General features: G+C 40.5%; 1 protein-coding gene across 3 annotated transcripts in view; it reads left to right on the top strand.

Annotated features, from left to right (window-relative positions):
• crlf1a (cytokine receptor-like factor 1a) overlaps positions 1-25,965 on the top strand; it is a 34,587-nt gene that overhangs the window by 1,851 nt on the left and 6,771 nt on the right. Inside the window, exons 2-5 of one of the 3 annotated variants that reach the window (XM_048162400.1) lie at positions 14,103-14,591; positions 19,467-19,745; positions 23,038-23,167; positions 23,541-23,710. In XM_048162400.1, the coding sequence (XP_048018357.1) occupies positions 14,534-14,591; positions 19,467-19,745; positions 23,038-23,167; positions 23,541-23,710 (637 nt within the window). In that variant the 5' untranslated portion in view covers positions 14,103-14,533. Of the gene's footprint in view, positions 1-13,944; positions 14,592-19,466; positions 19,746-23,037; positions 23,168-23,540; positions 23,711-25,965 lie in introns of those variants that run through there. The other 2 variants (XM_048162401.1, XM_048162398.1) reach the window with 2 other exon arrangements.

Raw genomic sequence — 25,965 nt, forward strand, 5'->3', positions numbered from 1 at the left:
ATGCTTGTCATGCAAGCTTTGGAAACACTGTCTAGAATCACAGTAAAAACATGCTGGGTTAAAAACAACCCAAGTTGGGTTGAAAATGGACAAACCAAGTGAATGGGTTGTTTTAAGCAAATGGCTTGTTTTAACCCAGAGATTGGGTTATTTTAAACCATGAGTTGTTTTAACCCAGCGATTGGGATATTTTAACCCATGAGGTGTTTTAACCCAGTGATTGGGTTATTTTAAACCATGAGTTGTTTTAACCCAGTGATTGGGTTATTTTAAACCATGAGTTGTTTTAACCCAGTGATTGGGATGTTTTAACCCATGAGTTGTTTTAACCCAGCGATTGGGTTATTTTAACCCATGAGTTGTTTTAAAACAGTGATTGGGTTATTTTAAACCATGAGTTGTTTTAACCCAGCGATTGGGATGTTTAAACCCATGGGTTGTTTTAACCTAGCGAATGGGTTGTTTTAACGCAGCGATTGGGTTATTTTTAACCCATGAGTTGTTTTAAAACAGTGATTGGGTTATTTTAAACCATGAGTTTTTTTAACCCAGCGATTGGGTTATTTTAACCCATGGGTTTTTTTTTAACCCAGCGATTGGGATGTTTTAACCCATGAGTTGTTTTAACCCAGCGATTGGGTTATTTTAACCCATGAGTTGTTTTAACCCAGCGATTGGGTTATTTTAACCCATGAGTTGTTTTAACCCAGCGATTGGGATGTTTAAACCCATGGGTTGTTTTAACCCAGCGATTGGGTTATTTTAACCCATGAGTTGTTTTAAAACAGTGATTGGGTTATTTTAAACCATGAGTTGTTTTAACCCAGCGATTGGGTTATTTTAACCCATGAGTTGTTTTAACCCAGCGATTGGGATGTTTTAACCCATGAGTTGTTTTAACCCAGCGATTGGGTTATTTTAACCCATGAGTTGTTTTAACCCAGCGATTGGGATGTTTTAACCCATGAGTTGTTTTAACCCAGCAATTGGGTTGTTTTAACCCAGCGATTGGATTATTTTAACCCATGAGTAGTTTTAACCCAGTGATTGGGTTATTTTAAATCATGAGTTGTTTTAACCCAGCGATTGGGATGTTTTAACCCATGAGTTGTTTTAACCCAGTGATTGGGTTATTTTAACCCATGAGCTGTTTTTGTCACGGTTCATGAATCCGCTGTCTCATTCTGGTGTCTGTGTGTTCTGTAGTGTGTCACCTGATTGTTTGTGTGGGCGTCGCCACTGATTATCTGATCAGCGGCAGCTGTTTGCAATTACACCTGCCTATATAACGCCTTGTCTTTCGTCTCATGTTTGTCAGATTGTTGTTTGGAGTCCTGGTGTTGTTGTCTCGTGTTTGCTCGTGTTGTTTGTTCCTTGGACTGGATTTCTCGTCATTGTTTCCTGTTTCCTGTTTCCTCGTTTGGATTGTTCTCTGGATTTCACCCACGGATTACACGGCACTGTTTCATGGACGCACTTCACCAGTCACCATTCATCTGGACTCTCATTGCCCATCGAGGTCCCTGCGTCACCACTCTCCTGCTGTGTTCGTTGTGTTATCTGTGACTGACCATCTGTGTGTGTGAAGCTCTTAATAAAAGAGATTAACTTGCTATTGCATCCGTCATTATTTACGTGACAGAACGATCTGACCAACTATGGATGCAGCAAGCTCAGCAGCTTTGACGGAGTTTATCAATCACAGCATTTCCCGCATGGACCAACAGCAGGAGAGTATCTCTTCCACCGGACGCGCTGTTCAAGCGCTGGTGACGCAGGTGTCTGAGCTCTCCCAGCAACTTCAACAGCTTCGAGCTCCCACTGCGCCACCCCCACCGCCGATTCCCCCCACGCCACTGGAGCGGTGGGATCAGCCAGAACCACGCCTTCCTGTTCCTCAGACTTATGCCGGTGAGCCGAACTTTTGTAGAGCGTTCTTGAACAAGTGTTCCTTGCATTTCTCGTTGCAGCCACGCACCTTCGAGAGGGAGGAATCCAAGTTGGCTTTTGTGATCACGCTCCTGACAGAGAAGGCAGCATTGTGGGGAACGGCGGTGTGGAAGAACCAGGATCCATGCTGCGCCTCGTTCCAGGCACTCGCCGCCGAGATGAGGAGAGTGTTCGACCGTGCGGTGGCTGGCAAGGACGCTGCCCGACAACTCACCGAACTTAAGCAGGGTAACCGCACGGTCGCAGAATATTCCATCGAGTTTCGCACTCTCGCGGCGGAGTGCCGCTGGAACGAGGAGGCGCAGTGGGATGTGTTCCTGCATGGGTTGGCCGACCGTGTCCATCGAGAAATCTATGTCTTGGATCTTCCTCAGACACTCAACGGACTCATCGATCTCGCGCTGCGAGTGGATGCTCGACTTCAGAGGCTGGAACGTCTAGAATCTGCTAACGCTAAGCCTCATGGAGCGGAGGGCCGGTTGGCCAATACAGCGGACACGGTCGGCTCCTCTTTAGATTCCGAACCCATGCAGGTAGGGAGAGCTCGGCTTTCCCGGGAGGAGAGAGAAAGGCGGAGATCCCAAGGCTTATGCCTCTACTGCGGAGCATCAGGTCACTTCCTCAGGTCTTGCCCAGTAAAAGATCAAGCCCGGTAGTAAATCTGAGGCTACTATCGGGTGGGATCTCCGCCGAGAAGTCCTCACCATCCACCCTCCTCCCGGTAAGACTGAGATGGGCGACTCACAACATCACCTGCCAGGCACTCATCGACTCCGGGGCTGAGGGGAACTTCATGGACACCAACTTTGCACAACTTAACAGTTTACCCATCATCCCACTCACCCGCCTGATCACTGTCGACGCACTCAATGGACAACGACTTCCCAGCATCTCTCACTCTACGGACTACGTTACTCTCATCTCCTCTGGCAATCACAATGAAGACATTCAGTTCCTCCTCATGGACTCACCTCAGGCACCTGTCGTTCTCGGACACCCCTGGCTCACCAAACACAACCCTCGGATTGACTGGCAGCAGCACACCGAGTGGAGCACTCTTTGTCACAGGTCTTGTCTGTTGTCTGCTTGTCCCACTGTGTCTGTTTCTGTGTTACAGGAGGAGGCGGTGGATTTGTCTAACGTGCCCGCAGAGTATCAAGACCTGAGGGAAGTGTTCAGTAAGTCCCGGGCTGCTTCTCTCCCTCTGCATCGTCCCTATGACTGTGCCATAGATTTAGTACCCGGTAAGTCTCCGCCTAAAGGCAAACTATACTCTATGTCTGCTCCCGAGAGGGAGGCCATGGAGAAATATATTTCTGATTCTCTGGCAGCGAAATTCATCCGCCCTTCCTCTTCTCCAGCGGGGGCGGGGTTCTTTTTTGTGGGGAAGAAGGATGGGTCTCTGCGACCTTGCATTGATTACCGAGGGCTGAACAACATCACGGTAAAGAATACTTATCCTTTGCCGTTGATGTCTTCAGCCTTTGAGAGGTTGCAGGGAGCATCCGTTTTCAATTAATTGGACTTAAGGAACGCTTATCATTTGGTTCGCATCAGGAAGGTGGATGAATGGAAGACCGCGTTTAACACCCCTAGAGGACACTTTGAATACTTGATCATGCCCTTCGGGCTGTCCAACAGTCCAGCGGTCTTCCAGGCACTCGTCAATGACATGTTGAGAGACATGGTCGATCAGTTCATTTATGTCTACCTGGATGACATATTGATATTTTCCTCGTCTCTCCAGGAACATGTTCAACACGTCAGACGAGTGCTTCAGCGTCTGTTAGAGAATGGGCTTTTTGTCAAGGCGGAGAAATGCGAGTTTCATGCACAGTCTGTTTCTTTTCTAGGGTACATCGTCTCGTCTGAGGGAGTTCGCATGGATCCTGACAAGGTTAAGGCTGTGGTGGATTGGCCAAGTCCAGATTCCCCTAAGGCCCTACAGAGGTTTCTGGGATTCGCCAATTTTTACCGGCGTTTTATTCGCAATTTCAGCCAACTAGCCGCACCTCTGACCGCCTTGACCTCCCCCAGAACGACCTTCAGGTGGTCAGATGCAGCGGAAGCTGCATTTGCCAAACTGAAGAGTCACTTCGTTTCGGCTCCCATTCTCATTGGCCCTGATCCTTTGCGTCAGTTCGTGGTGGAGGTCGACGCGTCAGAGGTGGGGGTAGGCACAGTACTATCCCAGCGTTCTCCCACGGACGATAAGATGCATCCTTGCGCGTATTTTTCCCATCGTTTATCTCCAGCCGAACGCAACTATGACATTGGTAATAGAGAGTTGTTGGCAGTCAAATTAGCGTTGGAAGAGTGGCGTCATTGGTTGGAGGGTTCGGGGGTACCCTTTATCGTATGGACAGATCATAAGAACCTTGAGTATATTCGATCGGCTAAAAGACTTAACTCCAGGCAGGCTCGGTGGGCACTTTTTTTCGGACTTTTTGATTTTTCTCTATCGTACCGCCCGGGCTCCAAAAACATCAAGCCCGATTCTTTATCTCGCATTTTTGATCCTTCCGAACGCCCGTCTACTCCCGAGTGTATTCTTCCCGAGACATTAGTGGTCTCCACTCTTACATGGGAGGTCGAATCGAAGGTCCTGTCGGCCTTAGAAGGGGTAACGCCTCCGCCCGGATGCCCACCGAACCGTTTGTTTGTGCCGGAGAAGTTAAGGTCCTGCGTTATCAAATGGGGTCATTGTTCCAACGTGGCTTGTCATCCAGGGGTTAATCGGACCAGGTTTTTGGTTAAGCAACGATTCTGGTGGCCAGCTATGGCTCGTGACATTCGCAGTTTTGTTTTAGCTTGCTCGGTTTGCGCCACTGGTAAGACTTCCAATCGACCTCCAGATGGGTTACTCCAACCGCTGTCTGTCCCTTCGAGACCTTGGTCCCACATTGCGCTAGATTTCGTTACCGCCCTCCCACCCTCCCAGGGGTACACGGTCGTTTTGACCGTGGTGGACCGGTTCTCGAAGGCGACTCATTTTGTTCCCTTAACCAAATTACCCTCTGCTAAGGAGACAGCGGTTACCGTCGTAGACCACATTTTTCGGTTACATGGCCTCCCGATAGATGTGGTGTCCGACAGGGGTCCCCAATTTGTGTCCAAATTTTGGCAAGAGTTTTGTAGACTGCTGGGGGCAACTGTCAGTCTTTCCTCTGGGTTCCATCCCCAGACCAATGGGCAGACCGAGAGAGCCAACCAGGATTTGGAGCGAATGTTGCGATGTTTGGCATCCAAGAATCCTTCCTCCTGGAGCCAACAACTCTCTATGATTGAGTACGCACATAATTCATTACCAGTGTCTTCTACGGGCCTCTCTCCGTTTGAATGTAGTATAGGTTACCAGCCACCTGTGTTTCCCAGTCTGGAATCTGAAGTCGCGGTCCCCTCCGCTCACGCCTTTGTCCAGAGGTGCCACCGCACTTGGAGCAGAGCCCGTGAGACTCTGCTGCAGGTGAGGGCGCGCACCAAGGCTAAGACTGATCGCCACCGGTCGAAGCCTCCCATATACGTCGTTGGTCAAAAAGTGTGGCTTTCTACTAAGAACATTCCGCTCCGCTCCGCTCCGTTGCGTTGCCAATAAATTAGCTCCTCGGCCCGTTCATCGGCCCGTTCCCTGTCACCAAAATCATTAGTCCGGTGGCAGTCTGACTCAAATTACCTCCAGCGTACAGGAGGATTCATCCCGCCTTTCATGTTTCCAAAATTAAACCCGTTTTTCACTCTCATCTTAATCCGCCTACTCCGGTTCCTCCACCGCCGCGACTCGTAGATGGGGAACCTACTTATTCGGTCAATCGCATTCTGGACTCTAGGCGGAGGGGACGCGGATTCCAGTACTTGGTGGACTGGGAAGGTTACGGTCCGGAGGAGAGAAGTTGGGTTCCTGCCAGGGACATCCTGGATCACTCCCTCATCGATGATTACAATCGACAGGTAAGGAGCTCTGGGAACGCCGTGAGGCGTTCCTAGGAGGGAGGGTACTGTCACGGTTCATGAATCCGCTGTCTCATTCTGGTGTCTGTGTGTTCTGTAGTGTGTCACCTGATTGTTCGTGTGGGCGTCGCCGCTGATTATCTGATCAGCGGCAGCTGTTTGCAATTACACCTGCCTATATAACGCCTTGTCTTTCGTCTCATGTTTGTCAGATCGTTGTTTGGAGTCCTGGTGTTGTTGTCTCGTGTTTGCTCGTGTTGTTTGTTCCTTGGACTGGATTTCTCGTCGTTGTTTCCTGTTTCCTGTTTCCTCGTTTGGATTGTTCTCTGGATTTCACCCACGGATTACACGGCACTGTTTCACGGACGCACTTCACCAGTCACCATTCATCTGGACTCTCATCGCCCATCGAGGTCCCTGCGTCACCACTCTCCTGCTGTGTTCGTTGTGTTATCTGTGACTGACCATCTGTGTGTGAAGCTCTTAATAAAAGAGATTAACTTGCTATTGCATCTGTCATTATTTACGTGACAGTTTTAACCCAGCAATTGGGATGTTTTAACCCATAAATTGGGTTGTTTTAACCCAGCGATTGGAATGTTTTAACCCATCAATTGGGTTGTTTTAACCCATCAATTGGGTTGTTTTAACCCAGCAATTGGGATGTTGTAATCCAGCAGTTGGGTTGTTTTAATCCAGCGATTGGGATGTTGTAATCCAGCAGTTGGGTTGTTTTAATCCAGCGATTGGGATGTTTTAACCCAGCGATTGGGATGTTTTAATCCAGCGATTGGGATGTTTTAAACCAGCGATTGGGATGTTTTAATCCAGCGAATGGGTTGTTTTAACCCAGCCTGCTGGGTAGTTTTTATTTAACCCAAGTATTGTTTAAAAATGACTGTATTTCTTAATTGACTGTATTTCTGTATTGCTTAAAATGAACCTAAAGTATGTTGGAAAGTAACATTTATTAATAAGTTTAATGAATAATAATTAAACAATAAACATGTATTAAATTGCTCATTAATAAATGTTCACCTTTTGATTATTATTGCTGCCTCTAGTAATTATGTGTCTGATGTTTAATTTCCAACCTATTTTGGGTTCAAGCCAGCCATATAGTAATTTTTAAACAATAGTTGGGTTAAATAAAACTGCCCAGCACGTTGGCCAAACGTTTAACCCGACCGCTGTGTTAAAACAACCCAGATGCTGCATGGGTTTGTCCATTTTTAACCCAACTTGGGTTGTTTTTAACCCAGCATTTTGAAAGATCAACATTTGGCATTGAGGACAGGTGCAGTTATTTTGTCTTCTTTTTTATTGCACACAAAGATAAAGGTCTTTGGCCAGTATAAAATGTAAACCACTTTCACACACTGCGTGCGAGACCTCAGGTGTGCTCTTTCACTGCTGAGAGAATAAAGGAAATGCCAAACAGCAGAATGACACAGCAGTTCAGAAGAACATGAGATTGACTGATGACCCTGCATGCACACCGCTTTCCACACAGCTTTATGCTATTATGTAACCCTCTGCACTTGTTTCTGACATTTATCGTTTATTATTATATCATTATATTAACCATATAAAACCCATTCCACTGTTTTCACAGACAAGGTCAAGTCTAGTCCCTGACTAAATGTTTCTTAAAATATGTCATTGCCATTGTTTTGTCTCAAGATGCACACCAGTTATGTGTTTTTCTAAGGCATGTTTATAAAAGATACTTAACTATCTGAATTAAACTAAGGCCTAATCCTGGCTTAATCTAAACCCAGTCTGTGAAACCAGGCCATTGTGTTTGATTGCTTCAGATTCATTGGTAATGTGTATTAAAGCAATTTGTAGATTGAATGGTCAACACAAAAAAACAATGAACTGAAAAGAAATGGATTTACATTTACATGTATATATTTTTGCAATTACAAATGAGCTAAATTACCCTTTTTTTTACGTGTTTTATGTGCTAGTTAAGATGATTTACATAGCCTTACAACTTAATTGCATTATTAATTTTGTATAATTCTCACTTTTATAATCCTCAATCCTGGATACAGTTATCAAAGTGAGTTAAATACACTGTGTTTGTGCTCCCTCTAATGGCTGCCTCTGAATGACACGCAGCTCTGCTTTATTTATGGAGTGTGACTTGTATGTTGTTATACTTCCAAATAACTCACCATAATCTTTAAGAAAATACAAAACAAAAGCATTGAGCAAAATATATTTGAACAGCATTTTTTGGCAGAACAATTCGAGCATGTAAATGATCACATAATGTGTTGACTTTAAAGCTCTACTTTCTTAATCATATGATCAGCCCTTAGGGCTTGAGTCATGTATTTGAAATGAACAACAATACATTCCCCAAATATTTTTCCTTTCACTAAGAGTACAGCAGCACAAATATATGGCAGAAATGCAGGAAATACTACAGGATTTGCATAACCCGTTTGAATAAGAGGATACGTGTGGAGTAAGTATGGTGGAATGAATAAAGAATTGGCAAAAGAAGAGAATGAAGGGTGAAATATACTATACATTCTCCACTCATTTCTTTTTTGATTGTCGATGCATTTCACCCAGCACATTGAATCCAGATGGAACAAGGAGAAAGAGCAACTTAACAACTCCGTGTCCCGTGGGATTTTTGGCTACACATTTGCTCAATCTTGCCATCACCGAGCGTATGGTTGATATACATCTGTCATGCATTATTCGAGGGGCTGCCAAAGGTGCTTCTCCGGCTTTAGAAACTATGTCAGGGGTATCTGTCAGAAATGATGATCTGATTTGTGTTTCTTTGTCTGTTCATTCCATGTTAATTCACATTTATCTGTTCTAAAAAGAAGTAATAATACATTATAACATGCATTACAATATAAACAAAGCTTAGCCGAGTCTGGGAAGGCTTTGACCCTACTTCAAACAAACGTTTTCTCCCAATCAGCCAGGATTGTACCGCTGGGGTCAGTGACTGTCTCTGTGTATTAAGAGGAAATTGCTTGATTTACAGTGATTTCAGCACATGTTTCGCAGAGCTGGAGCCTCTCCCCGCTTTCCAGACATTTTTAAGAGGGTTTCTGCGATTGGACATAAAGCGCTGAGGTGTGTTGGACTACGGTTTACCCCCTCTTGGGTAATCATCATTATATTGCCGCATGTCCAATTTGGGTTCCTCGGAGTGCTTCGAAACAAAGCGGCCAATGCTTTCACACTCGGCTTGAAGAGTCCAAGCCTCTGTCCCGAAGAGAATTCCCCCTGAAATCTTTATGGTGGGATAATTTGTTCCACATGCCAGAGCTCACCCACTAAATCACAGGGTCCCGCTAATCAATGCTTCCCTGTCTCATTATGGTGTGTTGTGCTGTCTCGGAGCAGGCTTCTGGAGGATGAATGTCCTCTTGGATACAGACAATTCCTTGAAGTCTAAGTCATGTTCTGGATAGGCATCACCTAGCTGGGTGTGTGTCCGATCGGAATTGGCCGAGAGATTTATGTTGTAACTCATTTGCTTGGAGGAAGTTCTTGTTTGCTTTTCTGTTTCTAACTATCTCTGTTGTTCTGTATCCAAAGCAGAACTCTTTTAACACATCAGTCAGATACTCTACTATTGGAGAAAATCTGCATAGCTAACGTTTTGGATTATTTTCCCATCTTTTACAATTTAGTGAAAAGTATAATCACTCTCGCCCTTCAAGTTGATCCAAAAGTCGTTTAATGGACTGGATTATATTCCTAAAGACTCAAAGATCTGGGACAGATGGTCGTAAGACACTTTCCTCTGAAATCTGGAGCCTATTTCTGGGTAAAATCACCACGTGCATGTCGAGTATTTCCCAGCTACAGCTACTTCATTATACCTTGTTAATCTGTTTAATTTATCTCAAACCTGCTGAGGTTGTTGTGATTACATCATCATGCTTTATTACATCACTGTGCTTGGTTAAATGCTGGGTTAAAAACAAAGTTGGGTTGAAAATGGACAAACCCAGCAATTAGGTTGTTTTAAAGGGGTCATGAACTGCATTGTTTTATTGTTTTATAATGTTTCCTGGGGTGCACTTATAATGTAATATGCTTTTTTACATCCAAAATTGTCATAATTTATAAATAAAAGGCATTTTTCCTACCCTGATTTTATCTCTCTAGTTTGAACGCTCTGTTTTAAGGGGCGTGTCTGCTGTGAGACTTCAGTGTAAACGCCCACTGCTGTGATTGGCTAACATCTTTGCATATGAAATATCCAAGTATTACTCTCTCTTTTAGCATGTTTTTACTAGTACAGCTCTCAAGGTTAACTAATCATGAAAAGTGTTGCATTATATTTAGATCGTGGCAGACAGTGATGAACACTGTAGTCGATCACAGACATGTTGTTGAGCGCATGAAAGCAGTGATCTCATCATTGTAACTCAATTTCTGTACACTAATGAATGCTTTCATCATAACTAAAAGTGCAAACACGATATAACTAAAAGATTCGTTGAATAAAACGGGAGTTTTGCGCGGCAGTCACTGATAAACTCGCGCTGTTTGATTGACAGCTTCAGCGCGCACTGCTCCAACGATTGCAAAGGGAGCTTTCTTTGATCGCTTTCTTTCATTTAATCACCGTTAAATAACAGATTATTTTCATCCTACTAAGAGAAACAAGGTGAAGTTGAGCGTTTAGTCACTGGTTTGATTTACTGACACACAGACAAAGATCATCTGACTGTACATGAATCATTTATATCAGATCAGGCATTAGAATCAACACAGTTACTGACATGTTGTTGCATTACTGTCGAGTTCAGGCACTGCACAATATTTTGTAATCCTCAACGGATTATTGCTTGGTAGCTCGATCTGGTTTAGCACCACATAGTCCTATGTTACTTAGGCTACCTATTCTATTGCATGTCATGCGCGAATCAGTGGGCGGGGCTAAACAGGCAGTGATGAAGTAGTTGTTGATCTTCCTCTGCAGAGGCGGTGCTTGCTGCCCTTTGACGTCATAGATCCTCATTTGGAAAATCCTGTTGTTCGCTGGTGTCAAATAAAGCTTTTATTGGACTAACAAGGAAGTGTTCAGCTCTAAAAACGTACAGGATATTCTTATAATATGATGACCTCTTATATGTCAAAAGCTCAAGGAAAATTTGATTTCTCAATTCATCACCCCTTTAACCCAACAATTAACCTAGCAACTGGATTGTTTTAACCCAGCGATTGGATTGTTTTAACCCAGCAAATGGGTTATTTTAACCCAGCGATTGGATTGTTTTAATCCAGCAAATGGGTTGTTTTAACTCAGCAATTAACCTAACAATTGGATTGTTTTAACCCAGCGATTGGATTGTTTTAACCCAGTGATTGGATTGTTTTAACCCAGCGATTGGATTGTTTTAACCCAGCAATTGGGTTGTTTTAACCCAGCAATTGGGTTGTTTTAACCCAGCAATTAACCTAGCAATTGGATTGTTTTAACCCAGCAAATGGATTGTTTTAACCCAGCAATTAACCCAGCGATTGGATTGTTTTAACCCAGCGATTGGATTGTTTTAACCCAGCGATTGGGTTGTTTTAACCCAGCAATTAACCTAGCAATTGGATTGTTTTAACCCACTAATTGGATTGTTTTAACCCAGCAAATGGATTGTTTTAACCCAGCAATTAACCCAGCGATTGGATTGTTTTAACCCAGCGATTGGATTGTTTTAACCCAGCGATTGGGTTGTTTTAACCCAGCAATTAACCTAGCAATTGGATTGTTTTAACCCACTAATTGGATTGTTTTAACCCAGCAAATGGGTTGTTTTAACCCAGCAATTAACCTAGCAATTGGATTGTTTTAACCCACTAATTGGATTGTTTTAACCCAGCAAATGGATTGTTTTAACCCAGCAATTAACCCAGCGATTGGATTGTTTTAACCCAGCAATTGGGTTGTTTTAACCCAGCGATTGGGTTAAATGTTTGCCCAACCTGCTGGGTAGTTTTATTTAACTCAACTATTGTTTAAATATTACTGTATTGCTTGCATAAAATGAACCCAAAGAATGTTGGAAATTATCATTTATTAATATGTTTAATGAATAATAATTAAACAATAAACATGTATTAAATTGCTTATTAATAAATGTTCACCTTTTGATTATTATTGTTGCCTCTAGTAATTATGTGTCTGATTTTTAATTTCCAACCTATTTTGGGTTAATTTTAAGCCAGACATACAGTCATTTTTAATCAATAGTTAAGTTAAATAAAACTGCCCCTCAGGTTGGGCAAACATTTAACCCAACCACTGGGTTAAAACAACCCAATCGCTGGGTTTGTCCATTTTCAACCCAACTTGGGTTGTTTTTAACCCAGCATTTTTTAGAGTGTGAGGTGACATAACAATCTTAAGCATGCACCGACTCTTGTGCGTTACTCATGAGTAAACTGTTTGGAAGTGTAGCTTATATTTAGGAACATGATGTTTAGAAGTGCAGATCTTTCAAATAACTGTTTAGAAGGCACATGCATGGAGTTACAGGATAAGTGCAGAATGAATGAATGTGGTGGGAGCTCTCCAGATGAATGGCCTTTGTCCCCATTTACAGACGTTGGATGACATCCCTCTTGTTAAAGCATTGTATGGTGATAACCGGAAAGGAAGTCCATTCACTCATTTACGAGACAGAACCGGCGTGGGACTAACGGTAAACCCGGCGCTTTTTCTACAGTAGAATAAAGCACCACTTTGTGGCTTGCTGACCCACGGGCGAACTTACTGTCATGGTTATTGTTTCAAAATATACATTGTCACCGAATGAGTGACTCAATGACTAGGACCAGATCTCCAGCCTCTCATAACCACCATTAGTCAAACATTAGTCATGACAACTCTGAGGCGTTGGTATTGAATTGACATGCATTTTCCATTGATTTAAACTTTGTACAGACAAAGAGAGAGGGAGAAATTCACTGTTTTATCACATTTTTTATTTTTTTGGAAACTTGTAATTCAGTTTATTACACATTTTCATAGCAGAACGATTGTCCAGATATTAATGAAATATTGCTTATTTTCTTTCAACGTACTGTTGTTATAATTCTTTCTCTATATAAATATGTTTAATTATAATTACATATATATACTGTATATAATTATATTTACAGATTTCTTTTTTTTTTTTGGCAGAACTGTATCAAATGTATTCAAGAACTGTTTTTCTTTTTATATTCCGTAGAACATTTGAGCATATAAAAGAATATTAGGCCTATGTCATTTTTTGGGTCATACACTAAAAAATGCTGGGTTAAAAATAACCCAAGTTGGGTTAAAAATGGTGAACATTTATTAATAAGCAGTTTAATAAATGTTTATTATTTATTAACTTACTCATTTATTAAACATATTAATAAATGTTAATTCCCAACCTATTCTGGGTTCATTTTAAGCTAGCCATATAGTCATTTTTAAACAATAGTTGAGTTAAATAAAACTGCCCAGCACATTGGGTAAACATTTAACCCAACTGCTGGGTTAAAGCGACCCAATCGCTGGGTTAAAATGCCTCAATTGCTCAATTGCTAAAACAACCCATTTGCTTGGTTAAAAATAACCCAATAGCTGGGTTATAACGACCCATTTGCTGGGTTAAAGCGACCCATTCCCTGGGTTAAAGCGACCCAATCTCTGGGTTAAGACAACCCATTCGCTCTGTTAAAATGACCCATTCCCTGGGTTAAAACGTCTCAATCGCTGGGTTAAAACTGCCCGTTCCCTGGGTTAAAACAACCCAATCACTGGGTTAAAAAATGACCCAATTGCTGGGTTAAAATGCCTCAATTGCTGGGTTAAAACAAACCATTCGCTGGGTTAAAAATGGCCCAATTGCTGGGTTAAAACTAACCATTCGCTGGGTTAAAAATGACCCAACCTCTGGGTTAAAACAACCCATTCACTGGGTTTGTCCATTTTCAACCCAGCTTGGGTTGTTTTTAACCCAGCATTTTTTAGAGTGTGTTATCAACCTTCATTTAGATTTTGTTAAAATTAAAATATAATATTCAAATTACAGATGTCAGACAGATATGTATGGTTTGAGACATGGGCTGAAGATGGCAAGTTCTTCCAGACCCAGTCAGTAAACACAGAATGTAATGATTCAGGTTTAAGTGACTATGCATAAAAAGGCTTAAGTCGAAAGACTTGTTCTGACCCACAGGTAGCTGAAGCTTCAGGAAACAAGAACTGCTGTAGATATTCAAGACCTGCTCGAGACAAGAGGAGGGCACAGACAGGAGGAAGGGAGGAATAAAACGAAAGAGGCAAAAATGACTTGGAACTGTGTGGGAAGACATGGGAGGAGCTTGCAAAGTATAAACTTGGATGTGTCCTAGCAGTGCCTCAGCACGATGCTAAAAGTAAAAGAAGAGGACGAATGCACCGTCGCATTAACAGAGCATTTGAAGGATATTCTTTAAAGTTCAGTCTTCTGGAACATCCGCGTGACCGACGCGAGCAGCGCCGCGCCTGACGCGGATCATCGGCTGCACTGGAGCTGGAGTCGCGGTGGCATGCGTGGATCAGATATTCCCGCACACTCCAACAACACTCTCGTGTCCTGAAAGAAAGAAAGCGAACTTTTCTCCTAAGATGATCTGGTTGTTGTTTTTGCTCCTCTGTGCTGCCGGCGTGTTGTCGACTTCCACCCGTGAGTCCATTAATGTGTGTGTGTGTGTGTGTGTGTGTGTGTGTGTGTGTGTGTGTGTGTGTGTGTGTGTTCTTACGTGCCTTCTTCATCAAATGGGATTAGTTTCGGAAACTGGCGCGTTCAGTATTAGTAAATATAAAAGTTTGGATAGAATAGTAACTTTAAAGTTACTTAAAATGATCATTAAAAAATAGCTATCCAGCATCTGTTAAGCATGATATAGATCAATAACAAATGAAACTGTGTATAGATCAATAACAAATTAAGATGTACCAGGTACTTTTTATTGTATTAATACATAAAAAAAACAAAAACAAAACAAAACAATAGTTCTTGTTCTACCTCAACAAATCATGGTTATCTTGTCACATCACAACAATATTGGCTTTTTAAATATTTGTTACGCCAATCTTGTGGGCATTTTTTCCCAGAAATGTTTTTGTATAGTCAACTTTAAGACATGAAGCACTACACTCTAAAAATGCTGGGTTAAAACAACCCAAGTTGGGTTGAAAATGGACAAACCCAGCGATTGGGTTGTTTTAACCCAGCAACTGGGGCATTTTTAACCCAGCGAATGGGTTGTTTTAAATGTTTGCCCAACCTGCTGGGTAGTTTTATTTAACTCAACTATTGACTAAAAATGACTGTATGTCTGGCTTAAAATGAACCCAAAATATGTTGAGGCAACATATAATTACTAGAGGCAACAATAATCAAAAGAACGAACATTTATTAATAAGCAATTTAATGTTTATTGTTTAATTATTATTCATTAAACATTAATAAATGTTAATTTCCAACATACTTTGGGTTCATTTTAAGCAAGCAATTAAAGTCATTTTTAAACAATAGTTGAGTTAAATAAAACTACCCAGCAGGTTGGGCAAACATTTAACCCAACCGCTGGGTTAAAACATTTCAATCGCTGGGTTTGTTCATTTTCAACCCAACTTTGGTTGTTTTGACTAATTTTGACATTTTTGTTCACTCTAAAAAATGCATTTTAGAGTGAACAAAAATGTCAAAATTAGTCATTTTTAACTCTGAAATTGGAAACACGTTTATTGTAGAAGAGGTGTAGTATTGCATTTTTTAAAAATATATATTTTTAATGTAAATCTTTTTGTAGAACAGCATTAAATTTTGTATTTACGTGTTTTAAAGTGCCTGGTTTATCAAATTGGTTTACTGTGCAAAATATTGCACTACATTATAAAAGTGTGCCAGGGGTTAAAATCTCAGAAGGTCAGAGCATGATTAACCCACAATAATACTCTGACATCATGTTTCTTACGCTTGTTTTTATAATGCATATGTGGCCGCAGGATAAAGTTCAGCTCAAATCAACACGAGATGATGGGCTCTGTTTCAGTATTGGTGAAATATAGGTGCTTGTGAAAGTTTAATTTGCTTTTAATGAACTGCAGAGAACAGTGTATCAGGATCAAAGGGCATAATTGTGTTGTAAATAACAAAGGGCTAAATTATTAATAGCTGTTGTGAAATACATTAACAATGTGAGCGATTAGCACATTCCCCTTACGTGATATTTGCAGGTGTTGTTGGAGGGGAAGATTAAGACTAATTACATCTAATGAAGTATTGCCTCATTCACACCTTCAGTGCCAGGCAGGGAATCGAGAAGTGAAGTGCATTACACTTCCCTCTCCTCTAGTTAACATTAACCGCACAAACGTCAGGCTGACTTTTTCTGGGCCTCAGTGAAATATAAACACAGTTAAAAGGAAGAAAGTGTGTAGACAGAAGTAACCTTTTAAGAGATCATTGCGGTTTGACAGCACGGTCAGGCAGGAATGTCCAAAGGCTGGTCCCGCTGTTCACCGTCTCTGCCGTAAGATGTGCATCCAAGAGTTTCCCTCGCTTACCTCATGAGACCTTGTGATCCGAGACCCAACTCATTTAGTATTCCGACACCTGTGATAAATACTTGTAATTGCTGCTGTCATTAAACGGTTTGAAATGTTTTCGAGGCTAGTCGAGAGTTCATTATACCATGATTTGTATCTTTCCCCTTTGATGCAGAGAGAAGATTTCACTCTCTTTCCTCTGAATATGTAATCTCTCTTTTAAGGTTATTCTATCTATCCATCTTGATGTAATTACATGTAATCTGTTCCCTCGTCACCTCCATTACCCAATTGTGCTGAATTAAGACTTGAGGGATTCCTCAGTGTCACATTACACGGGTGATAATGAACTCCAAACGGGTTTATGAAATTATAATTATGTGTGAGTTCCTGTTTGGGATCTTTCAGCGCAGTGAAAGTTATTGGTCAATCGCAGCTTTCTACACTCTGGGTTAAAAACAACCCAAGTTGGGTTGAAAATGGACAAACCCAGTGACTGGGTTGTTTTAACCCAGCAGTTGGGTTAAATGTTTGCCCAACCTGCTGGGCAGTTTTATTAAACTCAACTATTGTTTAAAAATGACTGTATGTCTGGCTTAATATGAACCCAAAATAGGTTGGAAATTAAAAATCAGACACATAATTACTAGAGGCAACAATAATAATCAAAAGGTGAACATTTATTAATAAGCAATTTAATGTTTATTGTTTAATTATTATTCATTAAACATATTAATACATGTTCATACTTTGGGTTCATTTTAAGCGAGCAATACAGTATTTTTTAAACAACAGTTGAGTTAAATAAAACTACCCAGCAGATGGGGTCAAACATTTAACCCAACCGCTGGGTTAAAACAACCCATTCACTGGGTTTGTCCATTTTCAACCCAACTTGGGTTGTTTTTAACCCAGCATTTTTTAGAGTGAAGGGTTTGGTTTAGGGTTAGTTACTTGTAATTATGCATACTGTTGTAGTAACGTGTAACTGCATCACCTTAAAATAAAGTGTTACGTAACCCAGTTATTGTAAGTGCTGTAATAATTGCTATAATAACAGTATGTACATGTGGAACAGGACCGTAAAATAAAGTGCTAATAAAGTGGGTTGAAAATGGACAAACCCAGCGATTGGGTTGTTTTTAACCTAGCATTTTTTAGAGTGAAGGGTTTGGTTTAGGGTTAGTTACTTGTAATTATGCATAATTTACTGTTAATACTATAGTAAGTACATGTAGTAATGTGTAACTACATCACCTTAAAATAAAGTGTTACCTAACCCAGTTATTGTAAGTGCTATAATAACAGTATGTACATGTGGAACAGGACCGTAAAATAAAGTGCTACCGAAAACAAGCACAGTGTAAAAAATACTGCTTGCAAGATTCAATGTTTAATATACAGTTTATAGATCATTAAAACATAATTTGACCATACAGTCTAGAAAAATGCTGGGTTAAGTTGGCTTTAAAATGGACAAACCCAGCGAATGGGTTGTTTTAACCCAACGGTTGGGTTAAACGTCTGCTGGGTAGTTTTAACTCAACTATTGTTTAAAAATGACTGTATGTCCGGCTTAAAATGAACCCAAAATAGGTTGGAAATTAAAAATCAGACACATAATTACTAGAGGCAACAATAATAATCAAAAAGTGAACATTTATTAATAAGCAATTATTATTCATTACACATTAATAAATGTTCATTTATTAAACAGGTTACAAATTAACATTTATTAATATATTTTGGGTTCATTTTAAGCAAGAAATACAGTCATTTTTAAACAATAGTTGGGTTAAATAAAACTACTCAGCAGGTTGGGCAAACATTTTACCCAACCACTGGGTTAAAACAACCCAATCGCTGGGTTTGTCCATTTTCAACCCACTTTATTAGCACTTTATTTTACGGTCCTGTTCCACATGTACATACTGTTATTATAGCACTTACAATAACTGGGTTAGGTAACACTTTATTTTAAGGTGATGTAGTTACACGTTACTACAACAGTAAATTATGCATAATTACAAGTAACTAACCCTAAACCAAACCCTTCACTCTAAAAAATGCTGGGTTAAAAACAACCCAAGTTGGGTTGAAAATGGACAAACCCAGTGAATGGGTTTTATTTAAATTACTGTATTGCTCACTTAAATGTTGGAAATGAACATTTATTAATAAGTGTAATGAATAATAATAAACAGTAAACAATTCTTAAATTGCTTATTAATAAATGTTCATATTTTGATTATTATTGTTTCCTCTAGTAATTATGTGTCTGATTTTTAATTTCCAACCTATTTTGGGTTCATTTTAAGCCAGACATATAGTCATTTTTAAATAATAGTTGAGTTTAATAAAACTACCCAGCACGTTGTGCAAACATTTAACCCAATCGCTGGGTTAAAACAACCCAATCTTTTGGGTTTGTCCATTTTCAACCCAACTAGGGTTGTTTTTAACCCAGCATTTTTTAGTGTATTATGGGTTAAAAAAAAACTTTGAGAAATAAAAGAAGTCATGAAAAGGTTTATATTCTTTTTATACTTATTTCACTCCACAAATAAGCAAAGACACGTTAAATTGATCAAAAGTGGCAGTAAATACTTTTACACGCTAAAAAAATGCTGGGTTAAAACCAACCCAAGTTGGGTTAAAAATGGACAAACCCAACGATTGGGTTGTTTTAACCCAGTGATTGGAAACATTTAACCCAACTGCTGTGTTAAAACAACCCAATCACTGGGTTTGTCCATTTTCAACCCAACTTGGGTTGTTTTTAACCCAGCATGTTTTAGCTGGGATAATGTACAGTCAGATATATGTTCCCTTTCATAGTAAATGGATATTATCTTCTTCTCTGATCTTCCAGCGTATCCCACATTGCTCTGATTTAGGCTGTCACTGTTTGATGTGTTAGTCATGAGGTCGGTCTGTCTCCTCCTGTAACATCATATAACATGAGCTCAGCCCATAATAACCTGCTCTATCTCGTCCTCCTCAGAGGTGGCCACCATCTTCCCTCAAGACCCTGCTCTTCCCATCGGCTCCAGCCTGACAGCCACATGCTCCGTCAACCCAGACCACGGCGTCCACGCGGGCTCGCTCTATTGGACGCTCAACGGGAAGCGTCTTCCCAGCAGCACCTACAGCGTCCTGAGCCCCAGCGTTCTCAGCGTCACCCTCCCGCGCCTCTCCGGCTCCCGCCAGCGCTCCGGAGACAACCTCGTGTGCCATAACAGTGGGGGTCATGTGCTGGCCGGCTCCTGCATCTATGTTGGCAGTGAGTCTCGTCTAACATATTGTTCGTATTTACTGCCGAGTGTGTTTAATTGGCGATTGTGAACGCCGTCCAACTTAAATGCAATGAAATGAGTTTTGTGGGTAAGCTCGGGGAATTCGGATCAGACCTGGAAGTATTAGACGGTCTTTATGATCTGACCCCTGCCACTGGGCCACAGTTGTTGCAGTATTTAATGTTTTCTGCCTGTCCACCAATGAACTGCAAAGTTGTTTAAGCCCCTTAAGATATTATCTGTTCCACTGTTATGCTTTTAGCACCTGTGTGGTCCATTATCGGCGCTTTCCTCGACTGACGCGTATGACAGAACAAATGTACCGCATTTGTCAAGTTACATGGAATGGTGGCAGTATGGAAAATTACACACACACAGAAAGGCGGAAATTGAGAGAGCGAGACAAAGTCGAGGAAGCGAGTGTCTGGTCATTTGGAAAAAAGATTGAAGAAATGTAGAGCCATGGTTAGGATAAGTGTGTGTGTGTGTGTGTGTGTTGACTCAAGCTCTCTGCGTCTCTGAGGTCTCCTCTCTAAGGTTCGGCTCATATAATCACAGTCTTACACTTAGACGCAGTGTCTTTTGTTCTCAGCTGAATGGAATCTTGGCCCCGTTCCTGAACTTAAATGAGGATGACAGCTGAAGACACTCATCCATTACTGAAAATATTTAAAGTCAACACAAAGTCAAAATTGACCCTGTTTACTTCTATAATGCACGTTTCTCGTCTTATTGTGAATGATTCATCTGTGAACGTTATTCCAAAAAAAAGGTAGAAAAACGTTTCTTTTCTTTTAAAACGACTTTTATTTTTTTAAGAGACATTTTAAATCTCTTCTGCTTACCAAGGCTGTGTTTATTTGATTAAAGGTGCCCTAGATTCAAAAATTTAATTTACCTTGGCATAGTTAAATAACAAGAGTTCAGTACATGGAAATGACATACAGTGAGTTTCAAACTCCATTGTTTCCTCCTCCTTATATAAATCTCATTTGTTTAAAAGACCTCAGAAGAACAGGCGAATCTCAACATAACACTGACTGTTACGTAACAGTCGGGATCATTAATATGTACGCCCCCAATATTTGCATATGCCAGCCCATGTTCAAGGCATTAGACAAGCCAGTATTAACGTCTGGATCTGTGCACAGCTGAATCATCAGACTAGATAAGCAAGCAAGAACAATAGCGAAAAATGGCAGATGGAGCAATAATAACTGACATGATCCATGATTACATGATATTTTTAGTGATATTTGTGAATTGTCTTTCTAAATGTTTTGTTAGCATGTTGCTAATGTACTGTTAAATGTGGTTAAAGTTACCATAGTTTCTTACTGTATTCACGGAGACAAGAGCCGTTGCTATTTTTATTTTTAAACACTTGCAGTCTGTATAATTCATAAACACAACTTCATTCTTTATAAATCTCTCCAACAGTGTAGCATTAGCCGTTAGTCACGGAGCACAGCCTCAACTCATTCAGAATCAATGTGAACATCCAAATAAACACTGTACTTACGCGATTAGACATGCTGCATGACGAACACTTTGTAAAGATCCATTTTGAGGGTTATATTAGCTGTGTGAACTTTGTTTATGTTGTTCAAGGCAAGCGCGAGCTCTTGGGGTGTGGAGCACGAGAATTAAAGGGCCACACACCCTGAATCGGCTCATTTCTAATGATGCCCCAAAATAGGCAGTTAAAAAAATGAATAAAAAAAATCTATGGGGTATTTTGAGCTGAAACTTCACAGACACATTCAGGGGACACCTTAGACTTATATTACATCTTTTTTAAAAAAAAGTTCTAGGGCACCTTTAAAAAAAACAATATTTTGAAACAAAATGTATTACAATTTACAATATTTGAATATATTTTTGAATGTAATTTATGCAAAGCAGAATTTTCAGCATCTTTAGTGTCACATGATCCTTCAGAAATCATTCTAATATGCTGATTTGCTGCTCCAGAAACATGTATTGCTTTCACAGTTGAAACCGGTTGTGCTGCTTCATATATTTGTAAAAAATGTGATCTAAAATGTCTGTATGTTATTTTAGACATACAGTACTGGTCAAAACATTACTATTTTTAATGTTTTTGAAAGAAGTCTCATCAAGCCTGCATTTATTTGATCAAAAATACAGAAAAATCAGTAATATTGTGAAATATTATTACAATTTAAAATAATGGTTTTCTGTTTTTAATATATTTTATAAAGTAATTTATTCCTGTGATCAAAGCTGAATTTTCAGCATCATTACTCCAGTCTTCAGTGTCACATGATCCTTCAGAAATCATTCTGATATGATGATTTGATGCTCAAGAAACATTTATGATTATTATTATCAATGTTGAAAGTCAGGATTATTTAATGAATATAAAGTTCAAAAAAAGCATTTATCTGAAATATAAAGTTTTGCAACATTATTAATGTCTTTACTGTCACTTTTGACCAATTTAATGCATCCTTGCTAAATAAAAGTATTAATTTCTTTAATTTCTTTCCAAAACTTACTGACCCCAAACTTTTGAACTGTAGTGATAATGTTACAAAATCTTTCTATTTCCATTTGTATTTCACTCAGAAATAATATATACAGAAGTAAAATGGGTTGCAAACACTGTTCATGTTGACTTTAAACCACAAAACCGACTATTTTCTGAAAGTCTGAACATCAAGCTTTCAGTGATTTTCCATTCTAGAAAATTGTGTGCTGTAAGTAGAGGAAATCATCAAGTTTTATAGCTTTAATGAGGTGTTATTAGAGGCATGCTGCTCAAGAAACATTTATTATTATTATCAATGCTGAAAACAGTTTTTTTTTCAGGATTATATGATGAATATAAAGTTCGAAAAAAGCATTTATCTGAAATATAAAGTTTTGCAACATGACAAATGTCTTTACTGTTACTTTTGATCAATTTAATGCATCTTTGCTAAATAAAAGTATTAATTTCTTTAATTTCTTTCCAAAACTTACTGACGCCCTAACTTTTGAACAGTAGTGATAATGTTACGAAATCTTTCTATTTCCATTTTTATTTCACTCAGAAATAATATTACAGAAGTAAAATGGGTTGCAAACACTGTTCATGTTGACTTTAAACCACCAAGCTTTAAGTGATTTTCCATACTAAAGAATTGTGTGTTGTAAGTAGTGGAAATCATCAAGTTTTATAGCTTTAATGAGGTGTTATGAGAGGCATGAGTCACTTTCCACTAACTCACTTTGACAGCTCAGTGAAATCTCATCATCCTCGTGTGTTTTCAGTGCCTCCTGAGAAGCCTGTGAACCTCACCTGCTGGTCCAGGAACACTAAAGACCTCACCTGTCGATGGGCCCCCGGGGGCCAGGGAGAGACCTTCATCAAGACCAAATACACACTCAAATATAAGCTCAGGTCAGTGCCACAGGTCATTCACACTCGTGTTAATGCCTCTTCCCAAATTCACGCCTTATCTTGTTTGTATAGTTCATGTTCCCACATGCCTGTTCACTGGAGGACAGTGGAAGGATGTTCAAGGATGTGCTAATCCCTCCTGATGGGCACATGCCTTATATTTATATATATTTTGTAATTAACATTGGCTTTCATGCCCAGTGAGCAGATGAAATGCAGATTCCAGACACAACAATTTTCATATCCTCATTCTAAGCCATAATTAAAGAACCATTCCCACATTGGCTCTTTCCATTAAAAAGTCTTCATATACGAATACATTGTGTCCAGACAGTTTCATTTCAGAGAACTAAACTTGTGTGCGCACCTGTAGGTGGTACGGACGAGAGAAGGAGTGTGAGGACTACAACGCGGGAGAGCCGTACACATGCTACATCCCCCGTGACCTCGCCCTCTTCACGCCCTACGAGATATGGGTGGAGGCCTCTAACCAACTCGGAACCGCAACATCTGACGTCATCTACTTGGATATCTTAGACGTGGGTGAGTGTGCGTGACCTTTGACCCCGTATCAGACACGAGCCCCAGGTGTTCTCCTCATGGGCAATATGAGAGGACCACTTGCAACGTGAGAGCGCCACTCCTTGTAAAACCAGGAGGAGGCATGACGAATTGCAGCGGTCCATCGCAGCGTCATTCAGGATCTGCCCACCTACTCGCAGCCCCCTCCTTTACAGACAGCGAATGGAATTTTTACGAAGTTTTTCGCTAATCCCAGTACCCGGCCCGGCCTGGGGCTACTGTTTAGCAATGTGACTTGTCTGTTTTGTTGAATCCTTTGAGTGGAGGCCAAGCTTGCACATAATCTCTTCAAACAGACATTTTAAACTACAAACATGTTAATAAAAATGGAATTAGTGTGGTTAGGACTTGAGTCGAGGGGCATTGCGTCTTGGCAAGACATTAGAAAGTATTTGAAATTAAATTGAAATAGCCTTAACACTGAGCTAAAGCCCCCACCCCCACGTGTCCTTAAGAAGGAGATGAGAAATCTTTGACATCCTGTGTGTGTAAATCAGTGTAACTGCACCTGAAGGGGGAGGCAGGGCCATTCTGAATGGAAAGTGCAGTAAAGGAAGGTGGGTGCTCCTCGAAACATGCCATAGTTATGACACAGCCACCACGCCTAGTGCCTCCACCGCCTTAGCAACAGAGACAATGCTCATCTGACTAATTAAACAACAGCTCTGAGATCCAGGAACACTACAATTACTTGGAATGTGAAGCATTTTCTGTGCTATGTGATTTTATAGCAGCTTCACCAAAATGCAAAGCGGAAAAATATAATATAATATAATATAATATAATATAATATAATATAATATAATATAATATAATATAATATAATATTTGATTGGTGATTGGCTTGCACGTTTTTGTTGTTATTGTTGTTGTTTTAAGATACCAATGCAATGAGCTCCATTTTTAGGACAAAGTAATCACAAGGCTTTTGTTTTTTGAGGCAGACTAGAGTTCTGGGAGAGCAGGATATCTACTATACTAAATACTGAAATAATCAGTAGTTGTGGACGGACTGAAATTGTGTGTTTCTGTTTTCTGTACATTTTAGACTGCCATGACACTAATTGAATCCAATTTTCTTTGCCAGTCTATTAGTGTGTTATTTATTTCATGCAGAGTTCATAATCAGGATGCAGAATTTAAATTTGAAGTAGGATTAAACTGAATTACAATACAAAGGATAGATAGACAAATAGATGGATGGATAGAGGATGGATGGGCAGATAGATGGATGGATGGATGGATGGATGGATGGACAGATAGTTGGATGGATGGATGGATGGATGGATGGATGGATGGATGGATGGGTAAATGGATGGATAGACAGGATGGATGGATGGATGGATGGATGATGGATGGATGGATAGATGGATGGATGGATGGATGGATGGATGGATGGATGGATGGACAATTAGAAGGATGGATAGTGGATGGATGGGTAAATGTATGGATAGACAGAAGATGGATGGTTAGATGGATGGATGGATGGATGGATGGATGGATGGACAAATAGATGGATGGATAGTGGATGGATGGGTAAATGTATGGATAGACAGAGGATGGATGGTTAGATAGATGGATGGATGGATGGATGGACAGATAGTTGGATGGATGGATGGATGGATGGGTAAATGGATGGATAGACAGTGGGTGGATTGATGGATGAAAGGATGGATGGATGGATGGATGGATGGATGGATGGGTAAATGGATGGATAGAGGATGGATGGGCAGATAGATGGATGGATGGATGGATGGATGGATGGATGGATGGATGGATGGATGGACAATTAGATGGATGGATAGTGGATGGATGGGTAAATGTATGGATAGACAGAGGATGGATGGTTAGATAGATGGATGGATGGATGGATAGAGGATGGATGGGCAGATAGATGGATGGATGGATGGATGGACAAATAGATGGATGGATAGTGGGTGGATGGATGGGTAAATGGATGGATAGACAGGATGGATGGTTAGATGGATGGATGGATGAATGGACAGATAGATGGATGGATAGTGGATGGATGGGTAAATGTATGGATAGACAGAGGATGGATGGTTAGATAGATGGATGGATGAATAGACAGATGGATGGATGGATAGAGGTTGGATGGATGGGCAGATGGATGGATGGATGGATGAATAGAGGTTGGATAGATGGATGGATGGATGGATGGATGGATGGATAGTGGATGGATGGGTGGATGGATG

Source organism: Megalobrama amblycephala, linkage group LG17 (assembly GCF_018812025.1).
Source record: "Megalobrama amblycephala isolate DHTTF-2021 linkage group LG17, ASM1881202v1, whole genome shotgun sequence".
In the NCBI taxonomy this organism is placed as follows: domain Eukaryota; kingdom Metazoa; phylum Chordata; class Actinopteri; order Cypriniformes; family Xenocyprididae; genus Megalobrama; species Megalobrama amblycephala.